At 46.2% G+C, this 26,686-nt stretch overlaps 1 protein-coding gene across 3 annotated transcripts in view; it reads right to left on the bottom strand.

The window, feature by feature from the left end:
- The window catches only part of TTBK1 (tau tubulin kinase 1), a 126,142-nt gene that overhangs the window by 28,229 nt on the left and 71,227 nt on the right, over nucleotides 1-26,686 (bottom strand). For 2 of the 3 annotated variants that reach the window (XM_073628649.1, XM_073628650.1), the window contains exons 7-13: nucleotides 21,198-21,263; nucleotides 20,951-21,043; nucleotides 20,726-20,851; nucleotides 15,690-15,844; nucleotides 15,228-15,447; nucleotides 12,093-12,265; nucleotides 5,715-6,249 (exon numbers count right to left, since the gene is read on the bottom strand). In XM_073628649.1, the coding sequence (XP_073484750.1) occupies nucleotides 5,715-6,249; nucleotides 12,093-12,265; nucleotides 15,228-15,447; nucleotides 15,690-15,844; nucleotides 20,726-20,851; nucleotides 20,951-21,043; nucleotides 21,198-21,263 (1,368 nt within the window). Of the gene's footprint in view, nucleotides 1-5,714; nucleotides 6,250-12,092; nucleotides 12,266-15,227; nucleotides 15,448-15,689; nucleotides 15,845-20,725; nucleotides 20,852-20,950; nucleotides 21,044-21,197; nucleotides 21,264-26,511; nucleotides 26,564-26,686 lie in introns of those variants that run through there. The other variant, XM_073628651.1, reaches the window with a different exon arrangement.

The raw sequence follows: 26,686 nt of genomic DNA, 5'->3' as shown, positions 1-26,686 counted from the left end.
ACATTGAGTGAAGAGGGTCACTCTGGGCGCAGAAGGTCATGTGGAGTGAGGGGAGTCACATTAGATTAAAAGGGTCACCCTGGGTGCAGAAGGTCATGTGAAGTGAGGAGAGTCACATTAAGTGAAGAGGGTCACCCTGGGTGCAGAAGGTCATGTGGAGTGAGGGGCGTCACATTGAATCAGGAGAGTCACCCTGGGCGCAGAAGGTCATGTAGAGTGAGGGAGTCACATTAAGTGAACAGGGTCACCGTGGGCGAAGAAGGTCATGTGGAGTGAGGGGAGTCACATTGAGTGAAGAGGGTCACTCTGGGCGCAGGAGGTCATGTGGAGTGAGGGGAGTCACATTGATTGAAGAGGGTCACTCTGGGCGCAGGAGGTCATGTGGAGTGAGGGGAGTCACATTGAGTGAAGAGGGTCACCCTGGATGCAGGAGGACATGAGGAATGAGGGGAGCACATTGAGTGAAGAGGGTCACCCTGGGCGAAGAAGGTCATGTAGAGTGAGGGGAGTCACATTGATTGAAGAGGGTCACTGGGCGCAGGAGGTCATGTGGAGTGAGGGGAGTCACATTGATTGAAGAGGGTCACTCTGGGCGCAGGAGGTCATGTGGAGTGAGGAGAGTCACATTGAGTGAAGAGGATCACCCTGGGCGCAGAAGGTCATGTGGAGTGAGGGGAGTCACACTGAGTTAAAAGGGTCACCCTGGGCGCAGAAGGTCATGTGGAGTGAGGGGAGTCAAATTGAGTGAACAGGGTCACCCTGGGTGCAGGAGGACATGAGGAGTGAGGGGAGTCACATAGAGTGAACAGGGTCACCCTAGGCGCAGAAGGTCACGTGGAGTGAGGGGAGTCACATTGAGTGAAGAGGGTCTCCCTGGGCGCAGAAGGTCATGTGGAGTAAGAGGAGTCACATTGAGTGAGGAGGGTTAGCCTGGGCGCAGAAGGTCATGTGGAGTAAGGGGAGTCACACTGAGTGAAGAGGAACACCCTGGGTGCAAAAGGTCATGTGAAGTGAGGGGAGTCACACTGAATGAAGAGGGTCACCCTGGGTGCAGGAGGTCATGTGGAGTGGGGGGAGTCACATTGAGTGAAGAGGGTCACTCTGGGCGCAGAAGGTCATGTGGAGTGAGGGGAGTCACATTAGATTAAAAGGGTCACCCTGGGTGCAGAAGGTCATGTGAAGTGAGGAGAGTCACATTAAGTGAAGAGGGTCACCCTGGGTGCAGAAGGTCATGTGGAGTGAGGGGCGTCACATTGAATCAGGAGAGTCACCCTGGGCGCAGAAAGTCATGTAGAGTGAGGGAGTCACATTAAGTGAACAGGGTCACCGTGGGCGAAGAAGGTCATGTGGAGTGAGGGGAGTCACATTGAGTGAAGAGGGTCACTCTGGGCGCAGGAGGTCATGTGGAGTGAGGGGAGTCACATTGATTGAAGAGGGTCACTCTGGGCGCAGGAGGTCATGTGGAGTGAGGGGAGTCACATTGATTGAAGAGGGTCACTCTGGGCGCAGGAGGTCATGTGGAGTGAGGGGAGTCACATTGAGTGAAGAGGGTCTCTCTGGGTGTAGAAGGTCATGTGGAGTGAGGGGAGTCACACTGAGTTAAAAGGGTCACCCTGGGCGCAGAAGGTCATGTGGAGTGAGGGGAGTGGCATTGGGTTAAAAGGGTCACCCTGGGTGCAGAAGGTCATGTGGAGTGAGTGGAGTCACACTGAGTGAAGAGGGTCACCGTGGGCGCAGGAGGTCATGTGGAGTGAGGGGAGTCACACTGAGTGAACAGGGTCACCCTGGGTGCAGGAGGTCATGTGGAGTGAGGGAGTCACACTGAGTGAAGAGGGTCACCCTGGGTGTAGAAGGTCATGTGGAGTGAGGGGAGTCAAAATGAGTGAAGATGGTCACCCTGGGCGCAGAAGGTCATGTGGAGTGAGGGGAGTCACATTGAGTGAAGATGGTCACCCTGGGCGCAGAAGGTCATGTGGAGTGAGGGGAGTCACATTGAGTGAAGAGGGTCACCCTGGATGCAGAAGGTCATGTGGAGTGAGGGGAGTCACACTGAGTAGAGAGGGTCATCCTGGGTGCAAGGGGTTAAGCTGAGTGGAGGAGGTCATGTGGCATGGAGGGTTGCACACTGGGTTAAGAGGATCACAGCAGGTGAAGTGGGTTACACCAGGTGCTGGGGGCCATGCTGAGCTGAGGGAGTCACACTGGGTGAAGTGAGTCACACCAGGTGCAAGTGGTCATCACGGGTTGAACGGGTCACTCTAATTTGAGGGAGTCATCATGGGTGGAAGGTTGAGGGGGTCACTATGGGCGGAAGGGGTCACACTAGAGTCTCTAGCTAACAAATAACGCACTTCTCTATGTAGAAATCCTACCATCCAGGAGCACCTTTCCTGCTCAGTCACCAATGTCTAATGTTTCACATACAGAGAAGAAAGTTTAAAAAAAAAAATCTACAAGGTCAGAACTGGAAGAATACCAGAATGTGGAGACCGGTGCCCCAGGATAAATATAAAGGAATACTATAAAATGCTGCACCATAAGCAGGCTGAATAATGATGATCCATCATATAACACCCCAACTACAGATCCATCTGTCTTACAGCACCCACCTAGAGAAACACTCCATCCTACCATACCCTGGCTACCATGAGGGGGAGTGAGATGAGCCAGTAGGCACTCCTTACTTTAAGCCTCTTCTATTCAGATTTCCTTTATCCATCTACAACACCAAACCCATTTCCAAACTGCAACCCTAATCACTCGACTGTAGCCCTGAGCACTTCACTCTGACCGCGATCACCTTACCATGTCCCTGTTCACCTGTCTCTAACCTTGATCACCCAACCGTAACCCTGATCAAATGACTGCATCCTTGATCTCTGGACCCCAAACCTGATCTCCTGACTGCAACCCTGAGTACTTCACCCCAATCTTGATCACCTAACCAAGTCCCTGATCACCTATCCCTAACCTTGATCACCCAATCGTAACCCTGATTACCTGACTGCATCCTTGATCTCTGGACCCCAACCCTAATCACTTGACTGCAGCCCTGAGCACTTCACCCTGACCTCGATCACCTTACCACGTTTCTGTTCACCTGTCTCTAACCTTGATCACCCAACTGTAACCCTCATCACCTGACTGCACCCTTGATCTCTGGACCCCAACCCTGATTACTTGACCACAAACCCTGATCACCTGAACGCAACCCTGATCACCTCACTGCAACTCTGAGTACTTGACCCCAATCTTGATCACCTAACCAAGTCCCTGATCACCTTACCCTAACCTTGATCACCCAACCGTAACCCTGATCACCTGACTGCATCCTTGATCTCTAGACCCCAAACCTGATTAATTGACCGCAACCCTGATCACCTGAACACAACCCTGATCTCCTGACTGCAACTCTGAGTACTTGACCCCAATCTTGATCACCTAACCAAGTCCCTGATCACCTGTCCCTAAACTTGATCATCCAACCGTAACTCTGATCATCTGACTGCAGCCTTAATTTCCTGACCACAACCCTAATTACCTGACTGCAACCCTGATCACCTGGCCACAACTTTATTCACCTGCCTGCAACCCTGATCCTCTGACCACAACCCTGATCACCTGGCCGCAAACCTGATCTCCTGACCACAACCTTGATTACATCATGTGATTATCCCTACAATCCAGCATTACTATTCTCTGTAGATGATATATGCTGGTCCCTCCGTCTCATTTCCAAGCATACCTGGCTCTCCCTGTGCTATGCAGGTGGGTGACCTGTAACATGACATGTATGGTGCAGAGTTGAGGCTGCTCCTGTATAAATATGTATAGACTCGTCCTATTTATATCTGGTAGTTTGTTTTTATATCTGTTATGATGCTATAGGGCAAAATGTGATATTTCCTCTGCAGTGAAAATTGTGACTTCATTGGTACTCTCATAACTAGGATTATGTGAGGATTTATTTTCACAGAAAACTATGTTTATTTTCAAGGAACATACCGATTTGAGCAATGTGTGCTCCCATCTTTCAGTCCCAGTGTGGGATCACCCCAGCAGTTTTCTGCTCATCCTGCTCCTGTCACCCTATGTTTATCCCACAGAGGTGACATTAGATTACCCCATAGAGGTGACAGAAGATTGTGAAATCAGACAGGAATGAGAGAAAGAAAATGCTATGTCACAACGCTATCATTTATCATTTTTCTATATCAGGGTTTCCTCCATCACAATTTTTCTAGTCTTGACTTATGCTCTCATAAGACAACCCATGTACTCAACTTACACCTCCTTTTGCCTCCCTATCGGCTTCCTATTTAATTTCTAGCACTCTGCCCGTGGACTAACCTCCTAAACCAGGCATCACTAACTGAGTTACTGTCCTATCCGGACCATCGCGGTCCCGCCATTTAGGAGCCAGCTTTTCCCCCAAGCCTCGTCCGCTGTCATTGTAAGCAGAGCGAGGATCAGTAGGCTGTTCAGTTCTGAGAAGCGGGCAGGAGCTGCAAAGGTTAACTTCTCAAGTTTACCAGCAGTTGATTGGTTGCGAGGACACAGGGCAGTCCTAGCAACCAGTCATCATCTTGTTAATAAGAAAGGTTACCTCCAGCTACGCCTGCCATTTAGAACTAAACAGGCTTTGGCTCTATGCTCTGCCTTCAATGACAGCGGCCGAGGCTTGGGGAAAAAGCCGGCTCCTGCTCGCTGCTCAGAACTGTACAACCTCCTGCTCTCCTCTGTGTGTCCATGTAAGTAAAAGAGTAAAGGGGCAGAGGAGATGGCAGTGGTGTGAAGGGAAGGGGGTGCAGTGGAGCAGAGGACACGGCTGTGATGGCAGTGAAGGGGGTGGGGGGGGACAGTAGACCAGAGGACACCGCTGTGATGGCAGTGATATGAGTGGGCGGCAGAGGACAACGCTGGGGGGGCAGTGATGTGAGGGGGAGCAGAGGACACCCTGTGAGAGGGGGGCTGATGTGAAGGGGGGCATAGGTTACTGGAGGGGGCGGTGGGCATGTGAAGAAGGGGCAGAGGGCATCCTTAAGGGGGGGGGGGGTGATGTGAAGAGGGGGCAGAGGGCACTGCTGTAGGGGCTGTGATGTGAAGACAGGACAGGGAGCACCACTGTGGGGAGGTTATGTGAAAGGCGGGCAGAGGACACGGCTGTGGGGAAATAGGGTGTGACGTGAAGGGGGGCTGAGGACACTACTGTGAAGGGGAAACTGTGATATGCAGGGGGACAGAGGATCTGATGTAAGAATGGGATTGTGATTTAAGAGGAGTGGACTGTAAAGTCATCACACAAGCGTGATTCGGACCTCAGTTGGAAGAAAATTTTACTGATTGGGCCTCCGTGAATTTTAATTCATTACCCCTGTCCTAGACTGTCTAATATGGATGCTGCAGCCTATAGAATTTGACACTTCTAGCCCGTTGGTTACATCATTATGCATCCTCTAGTGCTTGCCAATAACAGCTGATAATACTGTGGCCACTCTCCAGTGCGGAAGTCCTAAACATGGTGTATACAACCTACAGCTATGATGTGCAACCAGCAATGTTATTAATATGGTACCCATCTCACACTTTGGTCAACCTTGCCCATTATTATTAATCTCCTTTGTGCATTTGACATACAGAGTCTTTACATATGTAGGTGACCCTGCGGTCATGTTAGGTGTGTATGACATATTTTTCATCAGCTCTTGTCTTACCTGTCTCTGAGGTCCAGTGGGGTCAGACTCCCTCCTCCGCTGTCGTGATGCTGAATGGGAGTGTGATGGACTTGCAGGTGGAACATCCCCTCTGCCTTCAGAACCTTCATGTGGGGAGGAGGGCTCTTCCTCCGCTACAGTCTGCATGGCTCGAGGCCTCACTTCATGCACTTTAGGCCTCACTGCAGCATCTCCGCCCACAGTCTTTCTCCTCTCCTCCCCGTCATCCAAAGGCCGGAGTTCCTCAGGCTCTTCATCCGTTGTACCCGAGGTGGTTGGTTCTGCTCCTGGATGGAAGTCCTTCAACTCAGTCTCTTTGTCTATGATGACCCATTCCTTACTGTCAAAGTCCTCCTCCTCAGCAAGTGGGACAGAGCGGAAGGCATTACTAAGGGCTTCATGCTCTACAGATGCTGAGACTTCCATGCGGCCACTAGCTTGCCGGTCAACCTGACCCGTGTCAATGGACAACATTTGAGCAGGCTGCGATGAGCACGCCTGGCGAGATGGAGAAGCAGGGAGGTCCATGCGTGATCTGCAGGGCATAAATTGTAAATGTGATGCTTAAAAACCTTTTAAGCCATATAATGTTCATCTTCATTACTATTCCTAAAAGCTAAAGACCTGTTTTTTACTAATCAAACTCAGTTTATGATGACCAGTCAGTTATAAATGGCGAGGAAAATAAACTATTACTATATCCACCTTGCCACAGTGACTGACAAGATGACTGCAATCTCTTAGCAAACGTTAATTATTCAAGCCACACCAAAGTTGCTGCTGTTAAATCTGTAATACCACTCAACCACACCTTCAGGGTGTGTAGGACCACAGCGGGGAGATCTCCATTCATAGCATGGCTGTATGAGGCTGAACTTGGCATTTCAAGTGAAATACTTTTGTCACCAGCCAAAAATAAGTTCTCTATATATTCCTACTGTCAGGAGTGTCTAGCGCTTCTGCTCATTTCAGCATCCTGGTTTTGGCTGTGCCATTCTCCTTGTCTGTCTGTCCACCTGCAAAGTGATTGATGTGGCCAGACTCTGGGTGCAGACAGAACCTGATTTAAGCCAGCCAAGCCTGCAGTCTCAAGCTTGTGATAGAGTGTGATAGATTGTGTAATACCTGATCAACTGCCTGTCTGTCTGTTCTACACTGCTAGATTGGATTTCCCTATGTATGACCTCAGATTGGATAAAGACTATTCTCTGAACTCTGTTTACCTTTTACCTGGACTGTCATTTAACCACTCTGCCTGTCTGCCAACTGCAAATACCTGTTTGCTTTGCTCAGTTCATGCATGCCCTGGCGTGGTGGCCAGGCACTATAGCATTGTGTATAAGTCCTGGGGGCAACCGAATACCAGTAGGCCTGCTTGCCTAATGGGAAAGGGGACTGCTATAAGTGAAGAACACAGTAGCCAGCTATAGTGTCTGACCACCTGTGTTAGGGGAAAGTGTGACACCTATGAGGAGTCCAGAAGATGGCTCTACCTGTGGCATGCTATGCGGCTCTGCTATAAAGGATGCTCCGTGGGAATTATGAAACTCGCAGCAAATCAAAATACTTTACTTTTTGTTGATTGAAGGACATAGGAAGTCTTGTACTATTGGGACATCCAAAAGCTGTCCAACTGAGGGGTGGGCAACAGCAACAAAACGAAAAAACAAACAAACAAAAAAACCCCAGAAAAACAGAATTGGGCACTGACTGCAGCTCAAAGTGCCACCTAAAGGACCTTATGGTCGAAGCTGGCAACAGATGAGGCCTGCACATCCACCTGATAAAACATGGAGAACGTGTAAATAGAAGAGGCAGTAGCCTTGCAGATCTCAGTGTCTGATGACAAAGAGCCCAAGAGGCACAGATCTAGTGGAGTGTGTCTTAACAGGAACGGGTGGAACATGATCATTAGAACCATAAGCTTGGATGATGGCCTGTCTGAGCCACTGAGAAATAGTGGAAGGAGAAGCTAGTTCGCCCTTACTGGGACTATCCGGAATAATAGAGAGAGAGTCAGTGTTTCTGTTGAAGCAGTGGCTGCGAGGTAAACTCTCACAGCCCAAACTACATCCAGGCAATGGAGGGGGATCTTCCAGCCAGACAGAAGGATGGAAGAATAACCTGGTTGAGGTTGGAGGCAAAAACTACCTTAGGTAGAAAAGAAATATTTGCAGGCAGACTAGGTGCCAGACTTGGGTTTGCACTTTGAGTTCAATGCCACAAGGTAACTAATGCCGTGTACACACGGGCGGAATCTTCAACCGGACTGGTCCGACGGAACGAATCAGTCGGTCAATCCGACCGTGTGTGGGCTTCATCGGACCTTCAGCGGACTTTTTCTGTCAAAAATCAGACGGACTTTAGATTTGGAACATGTTTCAAATCTTTCCGCCGGAACTCCGCCGGACCCAGTTCCTATCGAGAAATCCGCTCGTCTGTACGCTAGTCCGACGGACGAAAACCGACGCTAGGGCAGTTATTGGCTACTGGCTATGAACTTCCTCATTTTAGTCCGGTCGCACGTCATTACGTACGAATCCGTCGGACTTTGGTGTGATTGTGTGTAGGTAAGTCCGTTCGTTAGAGAGTCCGTCAAAAATCCGTCGTAACTCCGTTGAAAGTCCGTCGGAAAGACTGTCGGACCTTTGATGCCAAAAAGTCTGCCCATGTGTACAGGGCATAACGGAACTTTAGGCTTCTTTTGCTGAGGAAGATGAGTCATCCTTGATGAGGGGATCCAGGGCAGCCCCGATAAGGCATTGTCCTGTAAAGGTTATGCAGAACATAGAACAAGTACTGCAGCAGCCCTGGGACAAGATTAACAGCACCCAGGGCAAAGATGCCAAATTGCACCCCCCCTCTCCCTTCATTATGTGCGAGCTTAGGAGAAGGAGGAGAGAGTGCACAGCCCACACCTCTTCACCGGTCTCTCTTCCTCTCCTTGCCACTTCCAGCACTGGGTTGACAGTAGTGATGCTGCTGTCACTACTCCTGTCAGCCTTATAGTAGAAGGAACTTGCAACGCCCCCATAACTACAATACATGCTGCGCCCAGGGCAGCCACTCCTTCCACCCACCCCTGCACTGCGGGCTCTGCAGGCCAACACATTAACCAAAGCGTACTCCTCATGTTCACTGACAAGAGACTCCAATGGAAGATGATGAGGCAGGAGACCTTCAACAACTTTTCCACGTTGTCCAGCTCAGGGTTACAAACATGAATTTCACACACTGTATGACACAGGGATAAACTGTCATAGAGATCATTTCCATTCAAATAACCATAGATCAGTCAGCCAGGGTTTGACAGATTAAGGTCATGGCCAAGATCCATTGCAGTGAAGGACCTGCCAGGGAAAATAGAGCTCTGGAACGGGTCTTCGGCCATTTGTCAGTGGAGTCCTTAAAGACAGCATCCTTCATTGGGATAGAAGACACTTTGTTGGAATGGATCCTCAGAGGGGGCAGCCCACTTTTTAAAAAATTCCTCCACAAACAAGTACAAGGCTAATAGATGTTTTGGAGGTGCAAACATCCTGTCCAGACATTTCCAGTGTCCATACAAGAAGGCTGCGTATGGCAGGTGTACAGGAAGGTCCTAGTAGTCTTAGGAGTTTAAAAGGAAAAAGTAAAGGCTATGGGCTACTCCTCTGGTTTTAAAGTATCGCATATCGCATCAACAAAAACTGAAATGGTCTTTTTCAGTTTAGGAGTAGTGGCAGGGGATGGCGACTCCTCAGATGCAGACATGTAGCTTAGGTACGGGGCAAGGCCTCAGGAAATCACAAACCAGTGGAAGGTGACCAAGTCACTGTAGGTGGGCGTTAGAAGCAGACCGAAGATCAGTGTTCCCTGTGGCCCTAAGTGCAAATAGTACAAAGAAACTGCAACTGCCCCAACCTATAACTGGCTTTAACAGCAAGGAGCACATGAAAGGCCGATGCATTTCAAACAATAATAAAGAAAAATTCCCAGCTCAACATACCAACCAGCCTGTAACAAACCGAATTGTCCTGTCTAGCAGTTCACGTTAAAAACAGGGGTTTAGTTTGCATGCATTTGGAAATACATGCATAAGCTGCAGAGGCCACATGATGGCACCCCAGTATTATATGCAGTCCTAAGTCTATAAATTTTGAGAGCCTCCATAATAGAAGCATATATATAATAATGGATAGATAGAGGGCAGGTAAGCCTGGAGGGAGCCCACTCCTCCTTAAAGGCACAGGGGCATACTGGACAACCAGCAATAGCACAATGGCAGCGAAGGTGTCCAGTGCGCTACCTCGCCAAACTGCCCCAACCTATAACTGCCTTAACACCAAGGAGCACATGGAAGGGCAACGCATGTCAAAAACTAAGAAAAATTCCCAGCTCAACTAACCAGCCAGCCTGCAACAAACCGAATTGTCCTGTCTAACAGTTCACATTAAAAACAGGGGTTTCGTTTGAACACATTTGCAAATACATGCGTAAGCTGCAGAGGCTCTGGCAAGGCACCCCCAGTATTATCTGCAGTCCTAACTCTATATATTTAGTTTTTCTCAGTGAAAATAGCAAGGGAGCTCCCAGTGCTCCCTCCAAATAGTCTTACTCAGCAGTGTGAGTCTTCAGAGACAGGATAAGTGCTGAGGCAGCGCTATAGCTTTGGACCTGGATAGTGCTCCATGGCTAACTTGTTAACAGCATAGGATCTGGAAAGTGACACAATGTGGAACTCATTGCCTGAAGGTCATTTTCCCAGACTAGTCTTACAACACTCAGTCAAGCTGGGTCCAGGTATGGCACTGCAACGTCAGGCTTAGGAAAAGCCAATACAGATAGCTGCATACAGAGAACAGCTAAAACTGGGATGTAGCAGACATTAGAGATGCACTGAAATTTCAGCGGCCGAAACATATTGGCCCGAAAATGGTGATTTCGGCATTTTGCCGATAGAAAAAAAGGTGCCGCAATTTTACTACAATTTTACAATTTTATGGTGTGTGACTCAAAAACTACATCAAAAACATAACACGGGTGCGTTATTGATGCGTTTTCAATGCATTTCAATGGGGAGGTGCGTTTTTGGTGCGTTCTTTTTTTTTACCTGATCAAAAATGCAGCAAGATAAAGTTTTAACACTGCAATGGAAGTGCAAAGGACCAATGTGAAGACATACATAGAATTTAAAGGGATGCATTTTTCTTGAGCTTTACTTGCGCTAAAGGTGCCGATAATGGCCGACAACATTTAAATTTATGGTATAATTATAAAGTCGAATAGAATACAATTATATATAAAAATATATATATTTATTAAAAAGTGTCACTTTCGGTTTCAGTTTCCACCAAGTGCAGCTTGAATTTTCAATTTCGGCACCAAATTTTCCTTTTCAGTGCAGCCCTAGCAGAAATCTTGATTAAACGAAGAATTTGAAGGAAAAAACAAGCAAAATAGGTTCAATTTTTCTCAGCAGAGCTGAAGAAAAGCTACCGATCCTCCTAAGACACTAACAAAAAAAGGAGGCATGCTGGTGGTAAAAAGGCTTATCCTGGGCTGGCCTACATTTTTACTTTTTTTGCTTGCCAGTGCAGGGGCGGATCCAGGGGGAGGGCAACGTGGCAATTGCCCCCCCTTGAGAAATTAAATGCGGGTGAGAGAGCGGGCGGCTCCGCGGGCGGGTGAGAAAGAGGGGGCCGACCGGGCAGCTGAGCGTCTCCGCGGGCGGGTGAGAGAGAGGGTGGCTGGGTGGGTGAGAGAGCAGGCAGCTCAGTGGGTGAGAGGGCGGCTGACCAATCAGCGAGCCAGCGAGCGGGGGGAGCCCACTCTGCAGTTCCCCCCTCACTGTGCAGGCAGCCATGGGCAGCAGAGAGATTACATGATCTCTCTGTTGCCTGACTCTGGGACACAGCAAGAGACAATCCCCAACTTAGCAGCAAATGACAATTGGCAACAATTGACAGGTGACGTGGCAAGTGACAATCCGCATCTGGTGGCAGGCAACGGTGGCAAGTGACACGCTCAGGACTCCCACTGATTCTGCATTATGGTGAGTTGAACTATTTCATTTTGTATAACAATGTAATAATAGAAATAATGCGCTTCAATCATCCTGACACCATAACAACCATGGTTCCGGGATGATTGAAGCGCCAAAACCAGCCGTATCCTCCTGATAAATTTCCCGCAAAAAAAACGTATTTTCTGGCAGTGCCCCTCCTGAGACTAGACTCTGGATCTGCCCCTGTGCCAGTGTCTAGTCTTTTTACAGGCAGCAGTATAATACGAAAGTACAAGATTTCCTGTGTCCACCAATGGATGAGAAAACCAGTTGTAAGGTGTATCTAAAGAAGCCAAAGGTCATTGGCTTTACTCTATCTAGTGGACTCTCACCTCCTCTCCTGATGATCAGCTCTGTCTGCTGTAGATAGCCTGTCGGACTCAGGACTGTTGATGCGCCGGTAATGGAGAGAGCGTGCCTGTGTAGTAGGGGATTCGGGAGGAGCCCGGACAGGGGAGCTGGGACATCCATGGCGGCTGTGGTCGTCCTCCATCAGGCACTGTGTCTGCAGAGGAAGGAGACCACATTCATTATTACACCCTGAGGATTTCTATCATCAGAAGCTCATGCAATCTTCTATTAACTGAAGTTAAAGATAACAGCATCACCTCACTTCAAGAACAATATCTATAGTTAGTTGGTAAGGTTGAATAAAGACACCAGTCCATCCAGTTCAATCTGTGTAGGTGTGTGTTCATAATCATTTCCCGTATCCCTGTATTATGTGTTCACTCGTTTTTTAAAACTAGCAATACTTCCCTAAAAAAATTACAGTGAATTCTAGGCCTCATTCCACTATCTCGGCGCTAAAGATATGTCAGGTTTCATGAAATAAATAGAGCTTCCACAATTGTAACAATAAATGTCATCACTGTGTAACATTAATAAAACAGCTGCCACTTAAAATGCAAATGCATAAACATCAAAGAGATAGTAATAATAAAAATTGAACAAATCCAAATCAGGTGCCTATAATTATTATAGCAGCGCTACTATCATAACGTTTATGATCAGCTTTCATGTGTATATAGTACACACAAGGAATAGGTAGTTGACAGATGATGTGAAAAAAGTCCCAGAAACCTTAGATGGTGATCTTGCTATGTTACATTAAACACCCCACACCGAAGTCTGTGCATCATACTTCCCTTCGAGGTTCACACTCACCAGAGGGATGACTATATCAGGCATGGATTAGTAAACCACAGCTCTCCTCAGCAACAAGTAAAGTGTCACAGCATATTCTAAGATCTCCACCGGTTCTTTTATATCTGACTGGAGTTCATCTTCAAACAGTCTTAATTTTCTCTGTTGACAGCTGTTAGTAACTGTCACTTAGACCAATGTTTCTCAACTCCAGTACTTGAGGACTGGAGTTGAGAAACATTGGTTTAAGTGACGGTTACTAACAGCTGTCAACAGAGAAAATTAAGACTGTTTCAAGATGAACTCCAGCCAGATATAAAAGAACCGGTGGAGATCTTAGAATATGCTGTGACACCTTCCTTGTTGCTGAGGAGAGCTGTGGTTTACTAATCCATGCCTGATATATTCATCCCTCTGGTGAGTGTGAACCCAGAGGGGGAGTGTGATGCACAGACTTCGGTGTGGAGTGTTTAATGTTGTAACATAGCAAGATAACCATCTGAGGTTTCTGGGACTTTTTCACATCATGTCAACTACCTTTTCCTTGTGTGTACTATATACATATGAAAGCTGATCATAAACTTTATGATAGTAGCGCTGATATAATAATTATAGGCACCTGATTTGGATTTGTGCAGATTTTATTATTATTATCTCTCTAGCAATGCTTCCCGCTGACACCACCGATTGTGGAAGTGGATTCCACATCTTTACTGCCCAGACAGTGGAAAACCCACTACGCAGCTTAAGGTTAAACCGATTCTCCTCAAATCTCATTGTGCGGCCCCGTGTCTTCTTACACTCCCTGGGACTAAATAGTTTATTCCCTATGCCTGAATCGCCATTGAGGTATTTGTATATCGCTATCATACTTCCTCTCAGGCGTCTCCTCTCCAGGGAGGATACATTTATTGCTTGTAGTCGTTTCTCATAAGTAAGGTCCTCCAGTCCCCTTATTAACTTTGTTGCCCTTCTGTGGATTCTCTCCAGTTCCTGCACTTCCCTCCTGAGAATTGGTGACCAGAACTAGATGGAATATTCCAGATGTGGCCGACCCAGAGTTTTATAAAGTGGCAGGATTATAGTTTTTATCTCTGGCATATCTAGCATGCTAATATTCTGCTAGATTTGCTTGCTGCAGCTTGGCATTGCATGCCATTGCTGAGTCATGTGATCTACTAGGACCCCCAGATCTTTTTCCATCCTGGATTCTCCCAGAGGTTCTCACCCCCTAGCAAATAACTTGGATTCTCAAATGCGGGAATTAATTCTGAAGGATCCAGGAATTGATTCTGATAGATCACATTATATCAACACTGTGCTCACCATATTGACAACTAACTTTCATTACATTGGCTTTGGGTGATCACATGACATCAACTGATGGCCAGACTTCATTACAATGTCTTTGAATGATCAGATGTCATCACAGGATGGTAAGAAGTTACCCTAATAGGGGTAAACGATCACATGACATCATCTGATGGCCACAATTCACTACAAGGCCTCTGAATGATCACATAACATCACAGGATGGTCAGCAGTAACTAGTGGGGGTGACTGATCACATGGCATCATTACATTTCCAGCTATGCCTACATTGTCTCTGAGTGTTTAAAAGACAAAACACCATGGTCATCTTTCACGGTATAATTGCAAGTCCTGGCAGAAGAACTCTATTCATACTAGTAGCGACTCTACATATGAGACTTTTGATTTCCTATGAAGAATGCACATTTTATTAACAGCATTTGTGAGTCAGGGAGGAAGGGCATAGCAATCATAAAAGTTATGTGTATAGCAGGGATATGCAATTAGCAGACCTTCAGCTGTTGCAAAACTACAAGTCCAATCATGCCTCTGCCTCTGGGTGTCATGCTTGTGGCTGTCAGAGTCTTGCTATGCCTCATGGGACTTGTAGTTCTGCAACAGCTGGAGGTCCGCTAATTACATATCCCTGGTGTATAGTATAGCCTGTATGCTGGTTGGGGTAGTAACTAAAGACTAAGGGGTTGATTTACTGAAGGCTAATTGACTGTGCACTTTGTCTGTGCAGTTGCTCCAGAGCTTAGTAAATGAGGGGAAGCTCTGCTGACTTCCACCATCCAATCATGTGCAAGTAAAAATGCTGTTTTTTTTTTTCCTTGCATTGGGTACTCTTTGCAAAGTGAAGCCTTTTTCATTTACTAAGCTCTGGGGCAACTGTCTATTTGCCTTTAGTAAATCAACCCCAAAAGTCGAATTACAGACCTCTCTAAAGTGCTGGAGATGGGACCAAGTAAAGCACTTTCTTCTCAGCCAGCCCGTTCCTGTCCCCGTACCTTACTGATACTGATTCTTAGCTTATTCCGATTCACATCTGTCTCCTCCCAGACCTCGGTGTCATTGAAGCCGGTGTTGGGGATCTGTCCAGTGATGTCTGCTGGCCGGCCGGGAAGGATGGGAGGGGCATTCTCTTGGTCGCTCAGGTGCTCCCCTTGTAGGACATCTTCGGTGTTCTCCCTTAATAAATCCCCTGGCACCGGAGTCACATTCACCACCCTTCATACAGAGACAACAAGAGGTCCATTAATTACACCTGAACAGTTACAAAGATGGCAACACATATATACATATTAGCAATTACTGAAGACTGTTAATGATTCTCCCAATATACAAGGACTGCACTTAATTGTTTAACTTTATTTGTTTCTCATTGAAGGTCTTGTGGGGCAGCTGATCAGATTAGTTGATTCACGCTCAAAGCAAGAAGACAAAAAATAAGATAGAAACAAAGATCTCACCCAAACATGGCGGCGGTTTGCCGGGTGTTCTGCTGCGGTGGGGTGGAGGTGCTGGTAGACAGTAGGATGTCTGTTCCACCCTTCTCCCAGTCAAAGGCCTCATTCTCTGTGATTCCCCTCTCTTTCATACTGTTCTCAAACACGGTCATGATCATCTGCAAAGGTACAAAAGTTTCCATTACAGTGAGGGGAAAAAAGTATTTGGTCCCCCTGCTGATTTTGTACGTTTGGCCACTGACAAAAAAATGATCAGTCTATAATTTTAATGGTCGGTTTATTTTAACAGCGAGAGACAGAATAACAACAAAAATATCCAGAAAAACTCATTTTAAAAAGTTATAAATTATTTTTAATTTTAATGAGGGAAATAAGTATTTGACCCCTTTGCAAAACATGACTTAGTACTTGGTGCCAAAACCCTTGTTGGCAATCATAGAGGTCAGACGTTTCTTGTAGTTGGCCACCAGGTTTGCACACATCTCAGGAGGGATTTTGTCCCACTCCTCTTTGCAGATTCTCTCCAAGTCATTAAGGTTTCAAGTCTGATGTTTGGTAACTCAAACCTTCAGCTCCCTCCACATACTATATGGGATTAAGGTCTGGAGACTGGCTAGGCCACTCCAGGACCTTAATATGCTTCTTCTTGAGTAATTCCTTTGTTGCCTTGGCCGTGTACTTTGGGTCATTGTCATGATGGAAGACCCATCCACGACCCATTTTCAATGTCCTGGCTGAGGAAAGGAGGTCCTCACCCAAGATTTGATGGTACATGGCCCCGTTCATCGTCCCTTTGATGCGGTGAAGTTGTCCTGTCCCCTTAAGCAGGAAAACACCCCCAAAGCATAATGTTTCCGCCTCCATGTTTGACGTTGGGGATGGTGTTCTTGGGGTCATAGGCAGCATTCCTCCTCCTCCAAACACGGCGAGTTGAGTTGATGCCAAAGAGCTCAATTTTGGTCTCATCTGACCACAACACTTTCACCCAGTTCTCCTCTGAATCATTTAGATGTTCATTAGCAACCTTCAGACGGGCCTGTACATGTGTTGTCTTGATCAGGGGGACCTTGCGGGCGCTGCAGGATTTCAGTACTTCATGGCGTAGTGTGTTACCAATTGTTTTCTTGGTTACTATGGTCCCAGCTGCCTTGAGATCATTGACAAGATTCTCCCGTGTAGTTCTGGGCTGATTCCTCACCGTTCTCATGATCACTGAAACCTCACGAGGTGAGATCCTGCATGGAGCCCCAGACCAAAGGGAGAGTGATAGTTATTTTGTGTTTATTCCATTTGCGAATAATTGCATAAACTGTTGTCACCCTCTCACCAATCCGCTTAGCGATGGTCTTGTAGCCCATTCCAACCACGTGTAGGTCTAAAATCTTGTCCCTGACATCCTTGGGTAGCTATTTGGTCTTGGCAATGGTGGAGAGATTGGAATCTGATTGATTGCTTCTGTGGACAGGTGTCTTTTATATAGATAACAAGCTGAGATCAGAAGCACTCCCTTTAAGAGAGTGCTCCTAATCTCTGCTCGTTACCTGTATAGAAGACACCTGAGAGCCAGAAATCTTGCTGATTGATAGGAGATCAAATACTTATTTCACTCATTTAAATGCAAATCAATTTATAACTTCTTTCAAATGCATATAGACTTTCATTTCTTATTAGTGGGCAAACGTACAAAATCAGCAGGGGATCAAATACTTTTTTCCCTCACTGTACACAACGGTATCTCACAAAAGTAAGTACACCCCTCACATTTTTGTAAATATTTTATTCTATCTTTTTATGTGACAACACTGAATTAATGACACTTTGCTACAATGTAAAGTAGTGAGTGTACAGCTTGTATAACAGTGTAAATTTACTGTCCCCTCAAAATAACTCAACACACAGCCATTAATGTCTAAACCGCTGGCAACAAAAGTGAGCACACCCCTAAGTGAAAATGTCCAAATTGGGCCCAAAGTGAAAATATTTTGTGTGGCCACCATTATTTTCCAGCACTGACTTAACCCTCTTGGGCATGGAGTTCACCAGAGCTTCACAGGTTGCCACTGGAGTCCTCTTCCACTACTCCATGACGACATCACAGAGCTGGTGGATGTTAGAGACCTTGCGCTCTTCCATCTTCCGGCTGAGGATGCCCCACAGATGATCAATAGAGTTTAGGTCTGAAGACATACTTGGCCAGTCCATCACCTTTACCCTCAGTTTCTTTAGCAAGGCAGTGGTCGTCTTGGAGGTATGTTTGGGGTCATCATGTTGGAATTCTGCCCTGCAGCCCAGTCTCCGAAGGGAGGGGATCATGCTCTGGTTCAGTATGTCACAGTACATGTTGGCATTCATGGTTCCCTCAATGAACTTTAGCTCCCCAGTGCCGGCAGCACTCATGCAGCCCCAGACCATGACACTCCCACCACCATGCTTAAATGTAGGCAAGACACATTTGTCTTTGTACTCCTCACCTGGTTGCCGCCACACACGCTTGTCACCATCTGAACCAAATGAGTTTATCTTGGTCTCATCAGACCACAGGACATGGTTCCAGTAATCCATGTCCTTAGTCTGCTTGTCTTCAGCAAACTGTTTGTGGACTTTCTTGTGCATCATCTTTAGAAGAGGCTCCCTTCTGAGATGACAGCCATGCAGACCAATTTGATGCAGTGTGTGGCGTATGGTCTGAGCACTGACAGGCTGACCCCCCACCCCTTCAACCTCTGCAGCAATGCTGGCAGCGCTCATACGTCTATTTCCCAAAGACAACCTCTGGATATGACGCTGAGCACGTGACCTCAACTTCTTTGGTCGACCATGGCGAGGCCTGTTCTGAGAGGAACCTGTCCTGTTAAACTGCTGTATGGTCTTAGTCGCTGTGCTGCAGCTCAGTTTCAGGGTCTTGGCAATCTTCTTATAGCCTAGGCCCTCTTTATGTAGAACAAAAATTCTTTTTTTCAGATCCTCAGAGAGTTCTTTGCCATGAGGTGCCATGTTGAACTTCCAGTGACCAGTATGAGAGAGTGAGAGCGACAACACCAAATTTAATACGCCTGCTCCCCATTCACACCTGAGACCTTGTAACACTAACAAGTCACATGACACCGGGGAGAGAAAATGGCTAATTTGGCCCAATTTGGACATTTTCACTTAGGGGTGTACTCACTTTTGTTGCCAGCAGTTTAGACATTAATGGCTGTGTGTTGAATCAGACGGACTTTAGATTTAGAACATGTTTCAAATCTTTCCGACGGACTCGAGTCTGATCGAAAAATCAGTCCGTCTGTATGCTAGTCCGAAGGACAAAAAACTACGCTAGGGCAGCTATTGGCTACTGGCTATGAACTTCCTTATTCTAGTCCCTTCGTATGTCATCACGTTCAAACAAACGGACTTTCAAACAGACTTTAGTCAGTTCGTGTGTGGGCAAGTCCGGTCGTGCAAAAGTCCGTCGTAACTATGTTGAAAGTCCGTCGGACGTTTGATGCTGAAAAGTCCGCCCGTGTGTACACGGCATTACGAGTCACATGACATCGGGGAGGGAAAATGGCTAATTGGGCACAATTTGGACATTTTCACTTAGGGGTGTACTCACTGTTGTTGCCAGTGGTTTAGACATTAATGGCTGTGTATTGAGTTATTTTGAGGGGACAGCAAATTTACACTGTTATACAAGCTGTACACTCACTACTTTACATTGTAGCAAAGTGTCATTTCTTCAGTGTTGTCACATGAAAAGATAGAAGAAAAGATTTACAAAAATGTGAGGGGTGTACTCACTTTTGTTAGATACTGTACATGTAATAAGCATAAATAACATTTGTAAAAACACAACTATGGTGTGTGCACTGCTACCAGTCTGTCTGTACTTCTTAAAGTCAATTTAAAGGATCTTTTTCTTGTTATACTTAACCCCGATCCTCCTCTTCTGGGGTCCCCCGCTGGCGCTCCTGGCTCCTCCTGCCTTCTGAGTAACCCCCCTAGCAAGCTGTTTGCTGGGGGGTACTCGTGTGGACACAATCCCGAGCCGGGCTCTGTGCGTCTATTGACACACAAAGTGTGGCTTGCCCCTGCGTCACAGGATTTGACCGACAGCAGCAGGAGCCAATGGCTCTCACTGGGTTCAGTGAGGAGGGAAAGAGAGAGAGCTTGCTGTGGGGGCACCTGAGCCGAGTCACAGCTCACTGTGTCCATTCAGACACAGAGCCCTAACCCGGGCCCAACCCCTCTTTCTCCTGATTGGCTAGCTGACTTTAACTGACAGCAGTGGCAGCCAATGGCGCCGCTGCTGTATTTCAGCCAATCAGGGAGGGAGAATCTCGGATGGCTGAGACAATCGTGGATATCGCCCCGGACAGAGGGACCTCAGGTAAGTATTGGGGGGGGGGGGGCTGCTGCACGCAGAAGGCTTTTTATTTTAATGCATAGAATGCATTAAAGCAAAGTTCCACCCAAAAGCGGAAATTCTGCTTTAAACACTCCTCTCCCCCTGACATGCCACATTTGGCATGTCATTTTTTTGGGAGGGGGGAGTGTGTACCTTTTTTTTGGTGGGACTTCCTGTCCCACTTCCTGCTAGGTGACTCCTCCTTTCGCCCTAGGCGGCCCCTCCCTGCTAGCAATCTTCTGGGACACAACTCAGGTCCCAGAAGATCGGCTGGCCAATAGGAGAGCGCAGCGGGACTCACGCATGCGCAGTGCGCGCCCGGCCGTGAAGCCGTAAGCTGGTGCCCACAGTTACCAAGACGGCGCCGAGGAGAGGAGGGGGAGAGGAGCTAGCCTCTGGGTGGCCACATCGTTGGACCGTGGGGCAGGTAAGTGTCGGTTTATTAAAAGTCAGCAGCTATGCTTTTTGTAGCTGCTGACTTTTAATAAACTAAAAAACGGGTGGAACTCCGCTTTAGGTTAAAAAACCTTCTGCCTTTACAACCCCTTTCAATAGAACGGAAACTCCACATAATAAGTTTCCACTTTATTTCCCATAAGTTGGAATCCTGTGTAGCCTACTGTACCCCCATAGGTGGTTTTGATGCCAATACCTGATAATCGGGCTTGGTGAAGTAGTCCAGAGAAGATATGTGCTCCAGGAAGAGGTGGAACTCGGAAGGCATGTGTTTCAGCAGCATTCGATGGTCATATTTCTCCTTAATCATCCCTACTTGTTCCTGGGGAAGCGGAGAGAGAGAGAGTGAGCAAGTCACACTACGGGGATCACTGTCACCACATGCAGGTCATATTGCAGGAAAGCACGGCTCAGCTCTTACCTTGTCTTTGATCTTTCTCCATGGCAGCTGACCAACTGCAAATTCCACCAGCATATAAAACAGGGACCACAAGTCATCGTGTCTGCCCATCTCCTGTAGAGATGGGGGAAAATATTGATCTGGTGAGATACTTGCGAAAAGGAGCAGACCGGAGGACTGAAGGATCTCATGAGCCCCGGGAGAAGACCAGGCAGAAGCAGCATTGATGGGCCACATCTACATGATCTACATTCCTGCTGTGACTTACCCTGTTCTTGTGCGCATTGACAGATGCATAGCGGACTGTTCCTCGGAATCCAGCGACATTGCGGGGCTGTCAGGGAGGAAGACACAAACACTCAGAGAATGTGCGGGTCATATTCCATCCATTCACGAACAGCTCCTATTGTGCTTTCATCTAACAGGAATATTTGGGGAGGACTTCATGTATTTTCTATTAAGGTAAGTCGCTTATTGGGTAAAAAAAAAAAAAAAAAAGCTGGAGCAAGATGGACTATGCTTTATAAGGAGTTTTTTTGCCTTCCTCTGGATCAACTGTGGGTACAGCAGGGCTCTGTATAATGAAGCTTTTTATTAGTTAAACTTGAAAGACTTGTGTCTTTTTTTCAATCTAACTGTAACTACGTACACTAAAAGTATTGGGACGCCTGCCTTTACACACATGAACTTTAATGGAATCCCAGTCCTAGTCCGTAGGGTTCAATATTGAGTTCATGCAAAAAAAGGGAGAAATGATGGTGCCATGGAAGTTGGGTAAAAAAATCATTTTATTATTGCACGTGAACAACAGTCAAAAAGAAGTCCGACGCGTTTCGGCCGTCAGGGGGCAGCCATGATTAACCACTTAACGTGGAGTTCCACCCACTTTTACAACTCTTCAGCATCCCTCACTAAACTGTGCACTGTAAACAAATTGGATATTTTTTTTTTTTTTTTTTCTCAGCACCTACTGTATATCTGCTGTATTCATTTTTCACTTCCTCCTCCCTGGCCGTGGCCCATCGCATCATTTCCTGTTTGCAATGCCTTCTGAGAAGGGGCGGCAACTTCCTCTGAAACTGCCGTTGCTATGGAAACCTGACCTGAAACCTATTACACTGCTTGTGCTGCACTGAGCATGTGCGAGATCTGCAAGGATGAGATCCAGGAAGAAATACAGTCTGGCTTCAGATGCCCAGACTTAAGATGGCCACGGCCTGCTGTATTTTTATAAAATAACAAACAACTGCTATAAACTAACAAAACAGACCTTAGTTTACAGACTAACTTTACTAGAATACATTAAGCTTGTGTATTATAGGGGTATTTTTATTTAAAAAGTATAATTTCGTCCTGAACACCACTTTAAGGACCGGAAGGATTGGCCCCCTTAATGACCAGGCCATTTTTGCGCTACGGCACTGCGCCGCTTTAACTGACAATTGCGCGGTCGTGTGACACTGCACCCGAACTAAATTGATGTCCTTTTTCCCCACAAATAGAGCTTTCTTTTGGTGGTATTTAACCACCTCTGAAAAGGAGGGGGGAACCAATGCGCAAAACCAAAGTGAACTAAAACAGAAATAAATTTAAGGGTAAGAGAAGCCGCCAAACAAATTGAAAAAAAAATTGCATAAAGTGAAAAGAGTCGCAAAAATTGAGAAAAAAATCGCATAAAGTGCCAAAAAGTGAAAAAGACACAAAATAAAATAAATGAAAGTGCATAGTCCAACAAGTGCAATATGGTTCCAACATAAACGGAACAAATCTTCATATAACAGTTCATGCAAAAAACAAAAGTGCAAAAAATGATCAGTTTCAGATTCCTCCAATCATCGGCAATCCGTGGTGCGCCACAGGATTCCCCCAGCCTCTCCCCTCTATTAAAGACCCCTACGGGTCAAATCAAGCCTGCAGTCTGGAAGCAGATGAGAACCAGCAATCGATCGATCTCCTCTGATCGTCACAACATTGGCGGGTCTCTGATGGGAAGCTTCAAATTTGGCAAGTATGGTGTTTCTAACTGTGGGGGGATGGGACTGACTGGGGGAGGAGATAGATCGCTGTTCCTGATCACTAGGAACAGACGATCGCTCTCTACTCCCCTGTCAGAACGGAGATCCGATTGTTTACATACACAAATCCCTGTTCTGGCTCTCTGTGGAGCGATTGCGGGTGGCTGGCGAACATCGCGGCCATGCGCATCGGCTCTGGCGTCGTGGGTGCGCGTGCGTCCCATTATCGCTCTTAAAGTGGCCGCCGTGTACCTACAGAGATTCATACAGCCGTGCCAACCTGCCGCAGTATAATGACGGTGGCTGGTCGGCAAGCGGTTAAGGCCTGATGGCCAAAACGCGTTGCCTTTCTTTTTGACTTTTGTTCACATGCAATAATAAAACAATGATTTAGCCAACTTCCATGGCACCAGCTTTTCTCCTTTTTTGCATGGACTATATGGAGGTTTACAGAGACTTCACAGGCTGAGTGCTTTGTTCTTGAGGCTCACCAGGCATTGCACAGGAGGTAGTACCTCGGATGCAAATGTTTCAATATTGAGTTGGTCCACCCTTTGCAGCTATAACAGCTTCAACTCTTCTGGGAAGGCCGTCCACAAGGTTTAGGAGTGTGTCTATGGGAATGTTTGACCATTCTTCCAGAAGCGCATTTGTGAGGTCAGACACTGATGTTGGACGAGAAGGCCTGGCTCGCAGTCTCCACTCTAATTCATCCAAAAGGTGTTCTGTGGGGTTGAAGTCGGGACTCTGTGCAGGCCAGTAAAGTTCCCCCACCCCAAACTCGCTCATCCACACTATATTGTCAAAAGTATTGGGCCGACCCCTCCAAATCATTTCGTGGAGGGAGGATTACGATGTGTTTTTTTTTTTTTTCAGGGGTTGGGATTGGCCCCTTAGTTCCAGTGAAGGGAACTCTTATGCGGCGTACACACGGTCGGAATTTCCGACAACAAATGTTGGATGTGAGCTCCTTGTCGGAAAATCCGACTGTGTGTAGGCTCCATCGGACATTTGCTGTCGGAAATTTCCGACAACAAATGTTTGAGAGCTGGTTCTCAAATTTTCCGTCAACAAAACTTGTTGTCAGAAATTCCGATCGTGTGTACACAATTCCGACGCACAAAATTCCACGCATGCTCGGAATCAAGCAGAAGAGCCGCACTGGCTATTGAACTTCATTTTTCTCGGCTCGTCGTACGTGTTGTACGTCACACCGTGTTCTTGGCGTTCGGAATTTCCGACAACATTTGTGTGACCGTGGGTAAGCAAGACAAGTTTGAGACAACATCTGTCCGAAATAAATCCATGGATTTTGTTGTCGGAATGTCCAATCAACGTCCGATCGTGTGTACGGGGCATTAAGGCGTCAGCATACCAAGACATTTTGTACAATTTCATGCTCCCAACTTTGTGGGAACAGTTTGGGGATGACCCCTCCCTGTTCCAACATGACTGCGCACCAGAGCACAAAGCAAGGTCCATAAAGACATGGATGAGTGAGTTTGGGGTGGAGGAACCTGACTTGGCTGCACAGAGTCCTGACCTTAACCCGGTAGAACACCTTTGGGATGAATTAGAGTGGAGACTGTGAGCCAGGCCTTGTCGGCCACATCAGTGCCTGACCTCACAAATGTGTTCTGGAAGAATGGTCAAACATTCCCATAGACACCCTCCTAAACCTTGTGGACAGCCTTCCCAGAAGAGTTGAAGCTGTTATAGCTGCAAAGGGTGGGCCAACTCAATATTGAACCCTACAGACTAAGACTGGGATGCCATTAAAGTTCATGTGTGTGTAAAGGAAGACGTCCCAATACTTTTGGCAATACAGTGTATGTACAGGTCCACTGTTTGTTTTTCTCCCCATCACTCCCAGTATCCCAACAGCCCGCTGCCCATCCAACAGTATGGATAATTACAGTGTGAGTAATGAGATGACTGCCGCCCCCAGTACTTGGATTAAAACACAAATACAAAGAAATTCTAACCACTTACATAATGAATAAAGATATAAAAAATGTAATTGGGGGAGGGGAGAATTACAGAATGTGTAAAATCAAATGGAAAATACCAAATAAAATCAATGAGTATAATGCTTGATGCAGAATAAAAGACTCATCACAGCCCACTGTTATAATGAATGAATGAATCGGTTCTTGTGCAGCACCATGTTCTATTTTCTAATTTAATATGTCTTATGTACAGTAATCAACAATGTCATTATCAGTTCAAAGTGAGCGAATGATCGAGTCCATCGTCTTACAAGTAAAGTAATCACCTGTACAATGTGAGCACATGATTGGTCAATTGTCCTACAGGTATAGTTATGACCGGTGTTATTATTATTAGTACAATGTAAATACATGATTGATCAGTTGTCCTTCATGTATATTTATCACCAATGTTATTATTAGTACAATGTGATCATGTGATTGGCCAGTCGTGATCAGTACATTGTAAGCAAATGACTGATCAGTCCTCCTACACGTGCAGTAATCACCAATGTCATTATTAGTACAATGTAAGCACAGGATTGGTCGGTTATCCTACACGTGCAGTAACAATGAATGTCATTACTGGTACAATGTAAGCACAGGATTGGTCAGTTATGCTACAGATGCAGTAACAACCAATGTCATTATTGGTACAATGTAGGCATGCGATCAGTCAGTTATCCTATATGTGTAGTAGTCACCTATGTTACGATCAGTACAATGTAAATGCGATTGGTCACTCATCCTACACGTGCAGTAATCACCAATGTCATTATTAGTACAATGTAAGCACAGGATTGGTCGGTTATCCTACACGTGCAGTAACAACCAATATCATTACTGGTACAATGTAAGCACAGGATTGGTCAGTCCTCCTACACGTGCAGTAATCACCAGTGTCATTATTAATACAATGTAAGCACAGGATTGGTTAGTTATCCTACACGTGCAGTAACAACCAATGTTATTATTAGTACAATGTAAGCACAGGATTGATCAGTTATCCTACACGTGCAGTAATCAGCAATGTCACGATCAGTACAATGTAAGCACACAATTGGTCAGTCGTCCCACACGTGCAGTAATCAGCAATGTCATTATTAGTACAATGTAAGCACACGATCAGTACAATATGAGCACATGGTCAGTCATGCAATATGTACAGTTATCACCAATCTCATTATTATTACAATGTGATCACATGGTGGGTCAGTCATCTAACATGTACAGTAATCACCGATATCATGATCAGTACAAGTGTGTATTTGGTAGCCAGGCTGTGTTTGGTGACAGTAAGGCTTCCTGTATGTGTCTGACGTCAATCTCACCGATCAGGCAATCTGCACCCTCACACACACATTCCCATCGCTGCTTTCAATGGACTTTTTTCTTTTTTTTTTTTCCATGTTTCAGCAAATTCATACAACTTTCAGAAAAACACACAATGCAAAGTAGTCTCGAAAAACATCCAGTAATAAATATCCACACCCATTGTATCAAACAATACAAAATACATGATGAAAAGAACATAAGAAGAAAGAAAAAAAAAAAAAAAGCATGGAGGGCGGAGACTCACACTGCGCATCCCAGTCGGCAAAATTAAACGGCCGCACAATGGCTCGAAAAATAAACTGAAAAACAAAAAGAACAAAATGATGGAAACAAAATTCAACAACTTAAAATGATCAGTAAAATGACCTGGAAGTAGAAGATCACTCACACATACCACGTCTGGGAATGGAGCTCACATG

Source organism: Aquarana catesbeiana, linkage group LG04 (assembly GCF_042186555.1).
Source record: "Aquarana catesbeiana isolate 2022-GZ linkage group LG04, ASM4218655v1, whole genome shotgun sequence".
Taxonomy (NCBI): Eukaryota; Metazoa; Chordata; class Amphibia; order Anura; family Ranidae; genus Aquarana; species Aquarana catesbeiana.
Note: the sequence above shows the minus strand (reverse complement) of the source record. Positions and strands in the feature narration are given on the sequence as shown.